Genomic DNA, 16,827 nt, shown 5'->3' with positions numbered 1-16,827 from the left:
TCTCTAATCACTTGTATTTACCCTCCGTCTGAAACGCTCCGTTATAGTGCATTTCAGAACGGAATTGCGTTGCTAGGCGACGGTTTGGGTCCATGTTTACTTCCTGTCAGCTGATGTTGTTCACATCCACTGCAACAGGAAACAAACTGAGACACATTTAGAATGTTTACGTTTAAAACCGTGTAATGATCTATATATTGTATATTTGTGACATCACAAATGGACAGAAATCCTATAACGGCTTGTTTCAAACGCACAATTTCAGAATACGGGCTGTGTGTATTTCTCCACGTATATTGAGCGTTTTGATAGTTTAACAGTATTTATAAAGCACTTAAACCTGCTTTATAATATAAAAGACATGAAAATCTCACTTTTTACAATATGGGACCTTTAACATGGAGCTGCCCAACTGTCCTTTGTATAAACAATGTTGTACATTACAGAGGTACACTCTTTTTTGGTACAATATTGTACAGTAATAGCAATAGTAGTTTAATCAAATAGGCCTTATATAATTCTATGTGTAGTTCTTGTAGTAGATCTGTTTTTTAATAAACATTGCTTGCAATACAATTTATTGGATTCTTTGATGTTTGTAACAATAAAAAACAATTAAATTACACATTTAATTTCAGAAAATCATGCCTGAAAATATTGATAAAAAAACTAAATTGAAATCTGTGTCTGTCCCAAGTAAGCACAGTAATTATGTAGCGTGATGTAAGAGAGTGGTTCTCAACCTGGGGGTCGGGACCCCTAAAGGGGTCGTAAGATAATTTCCGGGGGTCGCTAGATGGTTGTGGAGAAAAAACAATAAAATAACATATTTTAGACTGGTTTTCTTTTTACATTACATCACCTGTACCAGGGATATAATTTGCCTCAGAATTTGCCCCTGAAGCGTGATGTAATAGAGTGGTTCTCAACCTGGGGATCGGGAATCAGATAATATCCGGGGGTTGCTAGATGGTTGTGGAGAAAAAAATAAATAACATTAAAAAATAATATAACATATTTTAGACTGGTTTTCTTTTACAATTGTGGTGGCAGTTTCTGTTAAAACAAGACACAAACCAACATAACAACTTGTCTTTCAGTGAATTTAATAAAAAGGCATACATTAATAACTAAAACATCTGCAGATGGACTCACGAGCACAGCCACCTGTTGTGGACTGTGGCAAGTGAGCCCCGAATACAAAGAGTAGTCAGTATTTATACATTTAAAGCATAACTCGAAGATAAGTGCAAAGAAGAAAAGAAGAGAAGGATAGAAAGTGTATCAATGCGTCAGCACACAGCAGACAACAGGGCATCACAACACATAACAAGTATTCCAGCAATCTGTTGTTTGCAGTTACAGAGAACTAAAAGGTCAGGTCACTGTCCTATGGTGACAAAGATGAACATGTGAGGCCCTGAGATTATCTAAAGGTACAGTGTTAAACTGCAGATATGAAAATTGCCATTACACATCACATCACCTGTACTAAGTGCCTATAATTTGCCTCAGAATAGATTTTGTTGAGTGCAAAGTGTGCTTCAGTAGTATATGATGTAGGACAGTGAGGTGAGTCATCCTGCTCAGTGAACTCAGTGTCCTCTCTCTCTGTAAACACACAGACGGAAGTTAAAGGCAAAGAATTAAACTGTCAAGTTTGCACTTCGCTTTACTTCCGCCATCATTTATTATGACTACAACACTTCCTACAGGCTGCAGCTGAAACCCATGAAACCCATGACCTCTCTGGCTCCCAGTAGAAACCTGTTATCCTCCTCCTGCTCCTCCTCAGCAGCTTGTCTCTGTTACCTGTCCTCTCCCTCTCACACAGCAGCTGAGTCTCACTACGGAAGAAGTTTCACCGCGTGGGCGTCTCCTTGTTTTGTTGCTTTACCGTAAAGCTCCGGTAGAGTACAGTCTGAGCTGCAACTGACAAACGACTGACGGTTAACTTTGAGCCATATCTCACATCCGACAGCCGTTAATTAACCGTTTTAACGACTAACAGCAGTTATCCAGGTAAGCTAACAACACAGCTAGCTCGCAGTTATAGTTAAACTGTGTTGCTAAATAGTTTAATAAACCGGGTAATTAGTTGTTAACTAACACAAGCAGCTAGTTGCTAACTTAATCAGTTATCAGTGAAGTGTTGTGTTGTGTTATTAAAGTGAAAAGTCAGCTGTTAAATGAGCTACTAACTTCAGCTAAAGCTACATAACAAAGGTGTTGATATCTCTATAAGGAAGTTAGTGTGTCTGTTAATACTTAGATGTGTTGTTATACTACTCAACAGCTAGTATGTGACTTCTGCTCTGTATTTAATCATTCATTTGTAATGTTTTTATCTCTACAAAGAGGTTTCTGTTAATAATTGCAGCTGTCAGACTCAACAACCAGCACTGCTCCCAGTAGACCACTTTATACACTCACACACCAAAACACTGCACTATACTATACTACACTATACTGTTCACTGACTGTGCAATGTCATTATCATTATTACTACTCAGGTGTAATTCATACTGTGCAATATCATTATCATTATCACTACTCAGGTGTAATTCATACTTTCAGGTGGGATTTCATTTCATTCTCATTGTGCAATATCATTTTCCACTTGTGCAAAGTAGTAGATCTGTTTTTTAATAAACATTGCTTGCTATAAAGTTTATTTGAATTCTTTGATGTTTGTAACAATAAAAACAATTAAATTACACATTTAATTTCAGAAAATCATGCCTGAACATATTGATAAAAAAACTACATTGAAATCTGTGTCTGTCTGAAGTAAGCACAGTAATTATGAAGCGTGATGTAAGAGAGTGGTTCTCAACCTGGGGGTCGGGACCCCTAAAGGGGTCGTAAGATAATTTCCTGGGGTCGCTAGATGGTTGTGGAGAAAAAAATAAAATATACCATAACTGCACTCTACTGTAAAATGAATGTGCAATATCATTATTACTACTGAGGTGTAATTCATACTGTGCAATATTATCAGGTGGGATTTCATTTCATTCTCATTGTGCAATATCATTTTCCACTTGTGCAATTTTGTTAATAGTCTGTTTATTGTCAATACTGTATGTACTGCTCCTATTTTTATACTTCTTTCTATTTAAATGGTTCATATTTTGTTACACTTTGTTTAGCTCTTTTTCTTTTTTTACTGTGTTAGCTGATGCATCTTGTTTTTTTTGCACTATCCCCTTTGCTGCTGTACACTGCACTGCAAGGAATATCTTATCTTATGTTATCTTATTATCCGTGTGTCTCTTCCCTCCAGTATGTCAGGGATGACAGCCAGCACAGCCAACTACCTGTGGTCTTTACAAGATGTCCTCGGACAAGGGGCTACTGCCAGTGTCTTCAAGGCACGAAACAAGGTGATTTTATCATCATAACACACTGTCAAGTTGTTGTTTTTTTCCACTGAGCAGCTCATTCACATCACTGCTGCCATCGCCTTTGATGTTTCAGCCTACTTTTTGGCTGACAGCAGGATGTGTGATAAGAATGAGGTTGTGGTTGCAGTGATGTGTGGGCTGTTTTTGACGTTCATACATGGTGCTGTGACGTGTTATGTTGACGTAAACGTGTGTGTGTGTGTGTGTGTTTTGTGCAGAGGTTGGGTGAGCTGGTAGCCGTCAAGGTGTTTAACACGGTGAGCTACAACCGCCCCCATGAGGTCCAGATGAGAGAGTTTGAGATGCTGAGGAAGCTCAACCACAGCAATATTGTCAAGCTGTTCGCCGTGGAAGAGGTAAGGCAAACAAGTACAAGTACAAGGGAAAACACAGCTGTGTGTTGGCGTGAGATATTTAGCACTGTGTGAAACAGGACGGCAGTGTTATACCAGATTAATTTGGAACATGAAATAGTAGAGCATTTGCACAGTTGGTCCTACACTGTTAGACATTGGGATAAGATCACTTTTTTTTATTCTTTTATTCATTTAAACATACATTCTCAGTCACTTTCCTTTCTAAAGCCCTGATGTATTTTTGTAGGCCAACCTGGAAGTTAGCATCACGCTGGTTCCCTCAACAAAAAGCCAATGGGATTTTTCCATTGGGTTTTGGATTATTGCAGAAAATAAGCTCTGTGGCAAACAAACGTTTATGATACTTACGCGTTTTTGTTCTGTAAAATAATCTCCACAAATGAACACCACTTTTACGATTTTTGAAGTGTGAATTCAATCGCCAGAATTAAAAAGCTAATGTTGGGCTATAAATGAACTACACCCAAGCCCCGAGGAAGTGCGCCAGTCGACGATCCAGAATTTTGTAGTAGCCAAACGGCGGTACTGCAACTTCTGTGTCCGTCACGTGATGCACTGGGCCCCAAAAGACTTTTTCCCATAGACTTACGTTGGGAAAGAGACGTCTGTAACTCAGCGGGTAATTTTTTTTTAGGTGAATCAACTTCCCAGTAGGAACACCTAAATAGCCCATATTTAAAAAATTAAGTTTTTAACGTTGTAAAATGAACTAATAGCTGAATCCAGAGTTATTTCCCTTCCTCTGTTTATGTGAATGAGACCCAGACCGAGGCTGGAGCGCAAAGCGCGACGAGGGTGTGACGTTGGGACCCCGTGACCGATTCATGTGACCGAGCGGACGCTAATGCGCATGTTCCTTGTGCCCAAGATCTGGGTACTTTTCCAGACGGAAGTCGAGCCATTTATGGCTTTGTGCTCCACTGAGCAACTCTCATAGGAATGAAGGGGGCCCCGCCTCCAACGCTGTATCCAGTTCTCTTAATACATCCATGACTACACCACGGTCGCTTGAGCGCGAGTATACACAACGAGGCTGTAAAGGCGGACATGTTGGCGTGATGATGTTTATTAGTTTCATTTAGCAACTTGTTAGCAACCACCTTTTTTAAGACACATAAAGGCTTCAACATTCACGTATAGGATATTTATTGATGTATTTTATATCGTAGAACAAAACTTTAAAAATCTTTTAAACTTGTGCTTACCACAGACCTCATTTCAGGCATCTAACTAAAAATCATTCAAAAACCCCACTGACTCATTCCTGCACCACTGTTTGCATGGGACTAGTAATACCTGGGGACATCTGGTGATTTGTAATAATTGTGGAGGTCGTCTGTGGTCTTAATCCTCTGCGCATCTGCCATGTCTGTAAAGTGTCAAGTAAAAATTCCACGACAAATTACTTACCATATTTCGACAAATACACAGGTCATGTGATAATATTAGTCCTGTGTGAATCGGCATCTCTCTGATTTGAAGTTGTGTTTTATTTTTTTTGGAAGTTTTTTTTTCTTTTCTTTGCAGCTATGGAGGCTGTGTTGGCAATTATAAATTCAAGTTTTTACAGCATTTTGGGTACAAATTTAGGAAGCTCATCTCGCTACACAGCATGGAGAAACATTCGCACGGGCACCGGAGCAAGAGGTCTTTGTGAATATTATCTAAACATAAATAGCCCTATATAATATGGTAATATTTACAATATTAAATATACATGTAATATAGTATAATATTTTTAATATGAGCGGATGTTACGCAGAGCTTTGACATCATATCCGGAGGATTATGCCAGTAAATCTGAGTAAAATACAGACTTCGCTTATCCCGTGCGAATACGCCACACAAACACAGATGTGGGGGGATAATTCTAAATCACGTCAGGTCCCCTGGTAAAACTAGTCGCGTGCGAATAGGGCTTAAGTTATATTAGCAGTTTTTCTAGTATATATGATGGAATTCTTGAAGCATAAGTATCCCCTTATATATTTTCACAATGTTTACAATGTTGAAAGAATTGCAGCTCACCTCCAAATGCTCTCTCTCTCTCTCTCTCTCCCTCTATAGCTTCCCTCTAAACAGAAGGTGCTGGTGATGGAGTATTGTTCAGGAGGAAGTCTGCTCAGCCTGCTCGAGGAGGCAGAAAACGCCTTTGGCCTGCCTGAAACAGAGTTCCTCATAGTTTTGCAGTGTGTGGGTGGGTATATATCCTGGTATTTCCCAATAATTGCATATACCTAAACTGATGTAATCCTCCCTTTCGTTTCTTCAGTGCAGGGGATGAATCACCTGAGAGACAACGGAGTGGTACACCGGGACATTAAGCCAGGCAACATCATGCGGCAGGTTGGGGAGGACGGCAAGTCCTGTTATAAGCTGACTGACTTTGGAGCGGCAAGAGAGCTGGAAGATGATGAGAAGTTTGTGTCTATCTACGGAACTGAGGAGTATCTGGTAAGATAACAGTCCCATGAATAAACTTAGTAAGCCTGTATTTGTGCTATCAGTGAGTATGCAGGCAAAAAGTACTTTTTTGAATAAAGTGAGTTTGAGAAAGTAGATGAGTGCATGCCATCACTTCGGCTGCACAATCCTTTTAACAAAGATTAGTAGTGAAAAAGATATTGGTGCGTGGAAATCTTTGTAGGCTGAAATTGACGGGCCTGTATGTGTCAGATCAAGAAATCCAAGAAATAGTTAGATAGAAAAGAGTTTTCCTTAACTTTTCATCTTTTTCAGCCTCTTTGGCTTCTAGACGCCGACAGTAACGTTAATATTGCTGTTGCGTAGCAGCAGTGTTCTCACAACTTAACCACTTGAACGCCACGCATATCGTGTACACAACTTCCCAAGTTGTAAACATAAGCTCACGAGTTTCACTTGAAGGCACCAATAACCCACTTGGTGACGAGATGCCCAAAAGAAACACTGGTGGAACGGACATCTTCATAAACCACTTTGATGTCTCACCAGTTGTGTTATGGAGGTTTGTCTCCACCATGTGGTGTGCACAGAGTTTTTATTTATATAATCTTTACTACAGGTTAGCCTGCAGGTCCGTTGCATTCATACTCCATTACTGCTGCCTGAAAGAACATAACGTGACGTTATGAACAGAAAATCGTTTTACTGCCTCAGTGGAGGGGACATTGCTGAGAAAGCACACCTAACGTCCCGGATGAATAAAGTAAAGACGTCAAAGTAAGATAAAAGAATGTGATAACATTATATTGCATCAATAAAAAGTGTGCTCACCCTATGGATGGACAGTTATAAGATTATTGAACATTTGTTAACCTCCTATCAGTTCAGTTTTTCTCCAGGGAAAGCTCTCAGGCCTTGGTAGCAGAAAACAGCATCGACTTTCACTTTTGTAATAATAGCTTTCTCCTAAGAATAGACCGAATATGTATGTGAGTAATACATTTCTTTGCCGTATCCATTTTTACAACCAAGGGTGCAATCAATATAATCTATATTATCTAGTTGTTTGCTTACAGTCTATAAGCGGCCTTTCTCCACCCTCGGATCATATTACCCATATTACCTTTACTGCTATAAATGCCCCATTTCCCCATGAGGATATCTTACCCTCTAAACTGAATCTCTGTGTGTTGCATGTGATTGGTGGTTTGTTAAAAACTGACTGTGTAGAACAGACGTGTAACAATACGTGTAATTGTATCGAACCGTTCGGTATAGGACGTTTGGTTCGGTCTGCGACATCCTTTCGGTACTGGCTGTGAGCCAAACAGCTCTTTATGTTTACTACTCGCACACATGGAACAGAATTTCTGGAGTGCGAGTTTTACACGGAAAGTTTTGGCAGCGCACCAGTTGTTCTATATCAGCTGTTGCACCTCAGTGAAGCTCAATGGACAAAGTTTCGTGTCAAACTGTATGCCGACACTGTTAAACTGAAGTCGGGTTTATCTGTAGATGCACTTCAAACATTTAATTTACGACCGCATCTCCGTGAAACCAGTGAAACAAAAACAGACTGAACGGCGGGTCCTTCTCTCCACAGCGTTCAGGCAGCCTTCCACTGCAAATTTAAACTGTGCCAAAGTAACTAATGATAGTGTTTATGGCTGCATATGCGACCACACTCGATCGTAAACAACACCGAATTTAAGCATATGGTGAAAGTGTTTTGAGCCCCACTACAATGTGCCTTCGTGTGTGTATTTCAGGCAGTCTGTTGTGCCTGGCCTTTATGAAATGAGCACAAGTAGTTACAGTTAAGTTCAGGATTTACTAACAGGTCAGAGTGTTATGATGGAGCATTACAGAATCAGAAATACTTTATTGATCCCTGGGGGGAAACTGGGTTACATTTAGTCTACATTACATTTACATTACATACATTTCTGTTATTTATTTTTGTTATTTATTTATCTTTTATTGACAATATGCTAGTATTTGAGGGCCTTGGCTGTTAAAGTAATAATTATGGCCAATGAGCAACCGTAGAGTGTTGAAATGACTTTTTGAGACAGGCCCCATGGAGTCTTGTTCTTGATACCTCAAAGCAGCTTGTATTATGAAGACTTTGTGTCCCTCTAGTGGACAAATGAGATGCATGGCTTTTCCTAAAAGCCACTCACATTTCTGCCTGCTACTAAGTTTAAAATGATGTTCCCTGATAAAAAGGAAAGAAACCGGTGAGAGAATGCATGCCAACACTGCTTTCACTTTGACACTTTGATAATACTCAAGATTAGATGATAATCCTAACTGCTATCAACATATGAGGGTACGATGACTGTATATTCACCTCTGCAGACTTGCTTGTGTCCTCTTATCTTACTGTGCTTATGTTTGTTTGTTTGTGTGTGTGTCTGTGTTTAGCATCCAGACATGTATGAACGTGCTGTGCTGCGTAAGCCTCATCAGAAATCCTTCGGAGTGAGCGTAGACCTGTGGAGTATTGGTGTTACATTTTACCACGCTGCCACTGGGAGTCTTCCCTTCACACCGTTTGGAGGACCACGCAGGAACAAACCCACCATGTAAGTTAATACGTTAGGTGTGTGAAAGTAAATCACAGAGACCACATATTTCTGACAGCAACATGAAATTATGACATTGAGTTGGGTCTCTTACTTGTCTTAAGCTCCATCTCAACCAGACAAGTACCATATTGGAAAACATACCACCATGAAATCAGTAGATGGCATTTTTCAGTGTTAATGAAGACACCATTCAACCTTTTTAATTGTGCCAAATACTTAGATTTTCCCTTAAGCCCTCCCTTATGACCACCTATGAAGTTCCTGGCAATTTTAGCCCTGGAACTACTTTTCAAGGAAATGAAAGGTCCCTTCAGCCCATTGTTGTCTGCATTCCCATAGCGGTCTAAAGACCTGTGAAGATTAGGCAAACTAGTCCGCTGATGTATGAATGAGCAACATGACATGTGACGAGGGCTGCTGGAGGTCAGAGCGGTAAACACCCTCTGCAGCCTGCAGTTCAGTGTACTGCCTGTTTCATCTAAAAAAAACTCCCTGAAAAAAAAAAAAAAAGCTTTGTTTTTTTTCTCACTGCGGTGACATTTACTGCTGCTTAGTTTTTACTGATGCACGTTGGATGTAATGTATGAAATGTAGAGGAGGAGTATCTGTCTCCACAGTGAATCATCTGGTTAGTGTTTGACAGTTATTTGTTTGTGCTTTAGAACATAACTGCTGTGAAACAATCAGAAACTTCTACAAGCAGAATCACTTTTTTTTTCTGTCGTTCACAGCACCGCCGCTCTGTCTGTCTCATCTACCGCTCGCCCTCTCAGCTGGCTCCCGCAGTCTCTTTCTTTTTTAAAATGAGTCGGGAAGCTGACAGCAAAGCTTAACTGTACTTTTTATGTTACCAAACAAAGAGAAATGCTCTCCGCTCATCCTAAAATGGTCCTAAATCAATACTAGATTACTTCCTTGTTTTATGAATGAAGCGGTACATGAGCTGACGCAGCGGTACTGTGTGTGTGTTTCACCAATCAGCGACGGTGATCCCTGCAAACTCCACCCTGAAAGTTCCTGTATTTTCAGAAAGTACTACCCCCGACCAGGGCTTTTTAAGGGGGTTAAATGTCTTCAGAAAATGTCCCCAGAACTTAATTTAGACCCTGGATCCTGCAGTCGAAACTCAATGACTTCCTCAAAAGGTTCCTAGTTCTGAGGGAAAGTTCCTCTGGTTAAAAAGTTTCTTTAGAAAAATATATTTTTCGGCATGTTGTTTCTTTGGAATCCTGTGGTATCTGATAGAACATGAACATCCATCAATGATCATCAGCCTGACTTGTGTGTTTTGTTGTGCAGGTACAAAATAACTACTGAGAAGCCTATGGGGGCAATAGCTGGAATACAGCGGGTGGAGGAAGGGCCTATAGAGTGGAGCTACCACCTACCTCACAGCTGCCAACTCTCACAGTATGTCACCTGATGAAGAGCACTCAAATATGCATCTCAGTGACTCTTAAACCAGAACATGTGGTGCTGACTTTGTCCTGTCTCCATCTATTTCTCTCCCATTCTGTCCCTCTCTGTCTGTAGGGGTCTGACGGTGCAGCTGGTTCCAGTACTAGCGGGTATACTGGAGGCTGACCAGGAGAGGTGTTGGGGTTTTGACCAGTTCTTTAAAGCCACCACAGACACACTGCAGCGGCAGCCAGTTCACCTCTTCTCTCTGCAACAGGCCATGGCGCATTGTGTCTACATACACCACTACAACACGTAAGTCTGCACAGGCGTATCGTCACTCACATTATTCTGATCAAACACAAATAAAACAGTCTACAGACTACAGGACTGTTTAAATTGGAGCAGACTGAAATATAAAGCATTTTTCGCTCATCGTCAGACTAGATTTCCAGCAAGTCCTGCAGGTGTGACAGACTTCAAGAGTCAGTAAACCTGAAGGAAAAATTATGAGGATGCCACAATTTGTCATGTCATGTTAATTTTTTGAAACTAGTGTTTCAAACTGCAGAATTTTACCCATATTTGTCCTGACTTTTTGTGAATTTAGTAATGGTGGTGTAACAGGTGCCACAACATGAAAGGAGGGGAAGTGGTTTGCTTTTATGGCTGCACAAAGATTGTTGCATATGATATGCAAGTTGTATTTTCCTGACCTTTAAATGTGCTTTGCCTGTTCCTGTTTTTGTTTGCTTTACAGCCTGGTACAAGATTAGGTAGGGTTTTAGAACAAACTGGATCCATGTAAATTAGGTAGTGCAAGGTGGGATGTTGCTATTGTGGTTAAAAGTTGCCTGTAGTTCTTCCTAACCATCAACTATGTCACTGTCACGTCAAATGATGGCGCTGGATGCAGGAAGAACAACAGATTTTGCAGCTGCAAACTCAATTAATGAATTGCTTCAGGATGCAGAAACAGACCTGAAATTATAAAATGTGTCCAGCAGCCAAAATGCTTTTTCTCCCCTCAATCCTTTCAGGGTGTCAGTATTCTTTGAGGAGGTGGCGTCTCAGACTGGTATAGCAGTTCAGCATCAACATCTGCTGTACCTGGGTCACGACCTCCCTCTGGAGGGCAACATGAAGGTGGTCAACCTCCCTCGTACTTCACCTGACCGGCCCCTCATTCTGCTCAGCTACGGGCCTGAAGCAAATACCAGCCTGCCCTTCAGAGAACGTAAGACAATCAAACACACGCACACCTTTGATATGTTTCTGTGAAGTCTTGAGCTTTCCTCTTCTTTATTCTTTGATATTCCCCCCAGGGAGATATGAAAGGGTTTTGATAGGAGGTGTATTCCAGCATCACACTTACTCACACAACACATAAAATATCTTTGTGAATCAACTGTTTTATGCAAATTTTGTCTAGTAATGTTTATGTGAATGCCAATCCCAGATATAGGGAAATGATATAAAAAGAAAATAATCACATTTGAAATAACATGTGCATACAATTATTAATGCCCAAGCGCACACACACATATGCACACACTGTTTCCATAAGTATTTTTGGGGTGTGCTCCTCTGTAGCCGAGACTCCAGTCATCCCATCCAGGTTTGACGTTATGGCAGACTACAACTTCTCCAAGGTACTGCTGCTCCGCTGATTTTCTTTGCCAGCCTTGCCTAATGTCATGTTCATTTTTTATTTTTATTTTACGTATTATAAGCATCCAATCAATTATTTATTAACTCCTTTACTCACCCTCTTCTCTGTAGGTAATGGTGGGAGTGGTCCACCAGTATCTGAGGATAGTACAGTTGCTGCACACACACCGAGAGCTGCTGCTGCAAGGATACTACAGCTACATGTGAGAGACACACATACTGTACTAAAATAAGGATTATTTGTCTTACTGCACTGAGTGATGTACCTCTGAGGTTATATACTGACTCTAGGTAATGACCCTTATCTCTCCTTTATCTCCTCTCTCACACTCTTATTGTTCCTCAGGATGAGGTTGCGCAGGGAGTGTGAAGAAGCAATGCACAGTATCGCGATGATCACCATTAGACTGCAGTCTTGCCTCAACGTAGAACACAGGACTCACAAACTGTGAGTGTATCTACACACTTTTTGAGCTAAATGAAGGGAATCTGTGATATCACACTTACACAGATATGTGTTTGTATGATTTACATTATGATACAAAGCAGTAAGGCAGATGGAGCTACACTTGCTTTTTTTAGGCTGAATTTGCCACCATGAGTGTGATGTAGGTTTGGATTACTCACTGTATCATCTTAACTTTTGTCAATGTATGTTGTGGATTCTGAAAGATGCAATTTCCTTGACAAATGTAGACCGAGCATATATTTTATATTCAACCTACAACCTCCTCTTCTCCCCCCTTTCTCCTCCCATATTTGTTGTATCTTTATTTTTCTTAGAGGCCATTATGATTCAGAAAACCAAGGTTCAGCTGAAAGCAGGCAAAAGCTGCATCTGGTGAGTGGCGTCAGGAAGTTTCACAGCTTGACTCATGTGGCTGATGGAAATGGTGTTGGTGTTTTTTTTCTGTATTTTTATGCCATTGTTCCTTCATTAATGAGTGTGTATCGTGGAGAATTGCGGATCATAATGAAAAGAGTGGTGAGAGAAAGGCTGGCATGCAGCAAAGGTGTTGCAGACTTTTAACCTGTTTTGATGGCTTACTATTGGCAGGTATCAGCCCTGCTGGCACTAACTTAAAGGGATAAATTACCTCACTATTGAAAGCAGGACTGGGTATTTTTATTTGAATTCTAGCAATGATATTTTTACAAATGCCTTACTCTGAGAAGTATAAACGTGTTTTTATACTTTTTTTCCCAAACCAAGTCAAACTTGCAGAATGTGAAATGTTGAAACACAAGCAAATATATGAGAATCTTAACCATATAAAACAGTCTTTCTATTTAAACAATAACATTTATTGTCCGCTTTAAAAATGGACACATTTCGGTCAGCACTAAAAAATTGATGAGGTTTGACATTTAGTCGTAATTATACACAAGATTCAAACCCACAACACTGCAAAACAACTGTATTCTAAGCCCTGGGATTTCTCTCTTTTTAGTATTTTTACTTAATTAGACATTGCAATAGCACAAGTGAGTAGAAATACTGAATAGACAGAGGGGCAACATGGCTGGACTCAACACACATTTAATTTGAAATGCTGAAAATGTAAATTAATCCAGGATTATGGACTGTAAACCATTCATTTTGTGGCAGGATTGTGATTTGTTGATTCAGATATGAGAGTCTGTGGCTGCTGTCTCTACAGGTCCGTGAGCACTTGCCCATATACGCTTCAGGAATCCAGGAGTTTCAGAACCGACTGGATCATCTGCAGATAGAACAGGCCAAGCTAGCAGAGACGCTGGCCAATGACAAGAGGTACTGCAGGCACGCAGGGATTCAAACCTTCAGGGTAGCCTCATGAGTTTGTGATGTTTGAACGCTGACCTCTTTTCTCCCACAGCTGTCAGAAGATGGAGATGCTGCTGCCGAAGATAATGGCAATTCATCAGCATTACCGTAAAGACAGACAAACTGGCAGTATGTATGTTTTTATTGTTGGTGTATATACTGTATCTTTATTACTCTTTTCTGTACATTGACAATACCTTACTGTTTTCTTATTTTCACCCACAGAGTTGGCATATAATGACGAGCAAATACACAAGTTTGAGAAGTGAGTATGTGTCCTGCTCACTCAGCCTGTGAAGGATGTTATTCTGAGCGCTCCTGTAATCTGCTTGTCACTCTTCCTTCCCAGAATCCACCTGTCGTCCCACATTAAGCGAGTGAAATCTCTCCTTAGAGAGGACTGCGTGCAGAGATACAAAGAGCTTTTGGCCTCAACGAGGACGTGGAGCAGGTCAGAGCAGGCTCTCGAGTCGCATTTTTAAACTCCAAACACACAGCAGATTCACTTCAGCTGTGTTATGACACGGTCTTTCACACGGATGATGAAGCTTATATGAAGAAGATTAACACAGGACAGTAGGACGTTGCTATTCAGCAGTCCCTCTCAAACAGATTAAATTGGTAGTCGGCATTATTAATCTTCACTTCACACTTGTTTATCAAGTGATATTGAGATTATATATTATATATATATTAATTCCTTTTCAATTCTTCAATTTAAAATTTTCGTTTCAGACGGTTAATACAGGTACATTCAGACAGACAGTATGAGAAAAATAATTTGTTTTTTGACCATTAAAGGAACAGTGCGCAGCATTTTGGGGGTTTTATTGGCAGAAGTGGAATATAATATTTAGAAGTATGTTTTCTTTGCTGTATAATCACCTGAAAATAAGAATTGTGTTTTTGTTACCTTAGAATGAGCCGTTTATATATACATAAGGAGTGGGTCCTCTTCACGGAGCCGGCCACCGTGTTTCTATAGTAGCCCAGGATGGACAAACCAAACACTGGCTCTAGATAGGGCCATTCGTGTTTTTACTTTTTCACCACAGCCACCGTAGTTCTCCAACACGCTTGGCACACTGGAGAAGTTTCAGTTGGTTGAACTCTGCAACCTCACAACTAGATGCTGCCAGATCCTACACTCTGCTCCTTTTTAAAGCATGTAAACATGCTCCAGTAGAAACCCAAAATACAAGTATGAACCTGAAAATAAGCATGATCTGTCTCATTTGAGAGAAAGGTTAAATAATAATTTAAAAAAGTCAAAACTCTGTGTAAGTGGCTAATTAATAATGCATTATTTGTTAATAAATTATCCAGATTATTTGTCAACACATCTTTTGCTAATTTAAAATTGACCATAGCAGATTTCAGTCTTTAAATTTCAACATTTTCCGCATTGTTTTCTCTCCTTTTTGTGAAATCCAGCAGGCCATCGGCACATTATAAAGATGGTAGCCTTGACTTACTGAAGTGTGTCCCCTCTCTATTTGCAGTATTTTACTGGAGATGCAGACCCGACTGCAGGACTTCAGCTCTTTCTCCACAGGCTTGTTGGCAGACCTGGAAATGAGTGAGCAGCGGCAAAATAAGGTCAACATTTCACTTTCCCTGCAGATCAGATATTGTAACATAACAAAGACACTGATTAAAAAAAAAGTTCTGTGATGTTTTTGATGTTTACTCTTGTTAGATTTGGGATTATTATTTAAACTGTCATCTCAGTGACGTGATGATGTAACGTCTCCTCTGTCCTCCTCAGGCTCTGGACAGAATCCTCTTCGCTCTGCAGTCCAAGCGAACAGGACAACCACCCGAGATCGCCCCCAGGGACAAGGACCAGATGGTCTCTAGGTGTGTGTTACATGTGTGTGTTGCATGTGTGTGTGTGCAAGATAGAGACGGTCGCTTAATTCCCCTGATAACACATCTTCCTTTGTTCTAGGATGCACCATCTGAAGGAGGAAATGGAGATTTTGGTGAGGGAACTTCAGTGCAACAACAGCATTATTGAGAGGTTAGTAGAGTGACCAACTTCCTGTCTCTGTTGAAACTCACACGCCCATATACAGAGGGAGAGAACACATGATGTTGATAGTTTGTATTTTTTTTTGCCCTGTAGTCTGGGAGCAGTGAACCCTGCAGCAGCTCTGGATCCGAGCTTGGCCAGACCTTCTACACTGTGACAACAATGCAGCATCTTTGCATCTTAACTCACATCTCTCTCTGACAATCACATAGTTTTAACTGACACTCAATGAACAGTTATGGACAATGTACCGGATCTTCTTTCAAGGAGCGGCTGCAGCCCCAGCCCCGTGCTGTATGAAGAGGAAGCAGCCGAAGACAATCAATAAAATGTGAATCTCAATTTAGAGATAAGATGCACAGAAAGGAGAAAGGAAATGCCACTGATGGACTTTTAGTCAGTGTGTTTGTGTGTGTGTGGCTGGCGGCTGAGTACAGCAGTTCAATACAAACCTCATTAATGCCTTTAGTGTTATTGTATTTCTAATAGGCTGCCACAGTGATGTACCGTCAGGATAAGCCAAAATGAATGCCAAGTCAGCTGCTAGAGTATTTTTCTAAGGCTGAGTTTCTTCTTTGTCCCACAGAAGAAGCACTGTGGAACCTGGAGAACCTTAAATGATTAATTTAACCAGACTGACCCTATGTCTTTCCGTCAGTCTGTCTGTGTGTGTGTGTGTGTGTGTGTTGAAGGATTGAGACGTCTATTGTCTTCTTCCTAATGGTTGATCATTCCTGTGATTTCATTTCTAGGTTTACTTGAATAGTGATTGATTGCATCTTTTGTCAGCGACTCCAAGCACACAGCACTGTCGTTTTTGAAGCGACATCTCTCTTCCTATTGATGTTTAACTTGAATGATAAGTTATTTCTTTGTAGGTTTTACTGTAAAAGAGAAGTATCTAAATCAGGGAAACTCAGTACTCACCACCGTGTCTCCTTTTTAACAGAAAGTCCAGTGACATTAGAGCAAATTATCAGGATGAAATGCCAGTGTGGTTCACGTGGTGGGGAAATCCCAGGGTTTGTTATTTGTTTATAAAGGGGTCACAGATGATGCACAAAGTTAGAGAAAATAAAAAAAATACTTTTGTACTTATAAACTTTTTTTTGCCATA

At 40.4% G+C, this 16,827-nt stretch overlaps 1 protein-coding gene and 1 long non-coding RNA gene across 2 annotated transcripts in view; one reads left to right on the top strand and one right to left on the bottom strand.

Moving 5' to 3' along the window:
* The window catches only part of LOC119495083, a 14,022-nt gene extending 12,055 nt beyond the window's left edge, over nucleotides 1-1,967 (bottom strand). The window contains exon 1 of the long non-coding RNA XR_005208357.1: nucleotides 1,813-1,967. This is a non-coding gene — a long non-coding RNA (uncharacterized LOC119495083). The remainder of the gene's footprint in view (nucleotides 1-1,812) is intronic.
* Nucleotides 1,902-16,827, top strand: ikbke (inhibitor of nuclear factor kappa B kinase subunit epsilon). The gene is made up of 21 exons (XM_037781268.1): nucleotides 1,902-2,022; nucleotides 3,287-3,386; nucleotides 3,626-3,763; nucleotides 5,852-5,981; nucleotides 6,057-6,238; nucleotides 8,636-8,796; nucleotides 10,099-10,209; nucleotides 10,333-10,512; nucleotides 11,238-11,434; nucleotides 11,791-11,849; nucleotides 11,980-12,071; nucleotides 12,215-12,316; nucleotides 12,652-12,709; nucleotides 13,530-13,642; nucleotides 13,728-13,804; nucleotides 13,901-13,940; nucleotides 14,025-14,126; nucleotides 15,178-15,274; nucleotides 15,444-15,535; nucleotides 15,627-15,698; nucleotides 15,804-16,827. The coding sequence occupies exons 2-21, from the start codon at nucleotides 3,288-3,290 to the stop codon at nucleotides 15,865-15,867; spliced, it is 2,166 nt and encodes a 721-aa protein (XP_037637196.1). The 5' UTR covers nucleotides 1,902-2,022; nucleotide 3,287; the 3' UTR covers nucleotides 15,868-16,827.

Source organism: Sebastes umbrosus, chromosome 1 (assembly GCF_015220745.1).
Source record: "Sebastes umbrosus isolate fSebUmb1 chromosome 1, fSebUmb1.pri, whole genome shotgun sequence".
In the NCBI taxonomy this organism is placed as follows: Eukaryota; Metazoa; Chordata; class Actinopteri; order Perciformes; family Sebastidae; genus Sebastes; species Sebastes umbrosus.
Note: the sequence above shows the minus strand (reverse complement) of the source record. Positions and strands in the feature narration are given on the sequence as shown.

What these genes read in the sequence shown, in the direction of transcription:
- ikbke (XM_037781268.1), top strand. Translation starts at nt 3,288, where the DNA reads ATGTCAGGGATGACAGCCAGCACAGCCAACTACCTGTGGTCTTTACAA. An exon ending in TACATACACCACTACAACAC is followed by an intron (nt 10,513 to 11,237) that starts GTAAGTCTGCAC and finishes CAATCCTTTCAG; the next exon opens with GGTGTCAGTATTCTTTGAGG. An exon ending in CAAATACACAAGTTTGAGAA is followed by an intron (nt 13,941 to 14,024) that starts GTGAGTATGTGT and finishes CTTCCTTCCCAG; the next exon opens with AATCCACCTGTCGTCCCACA.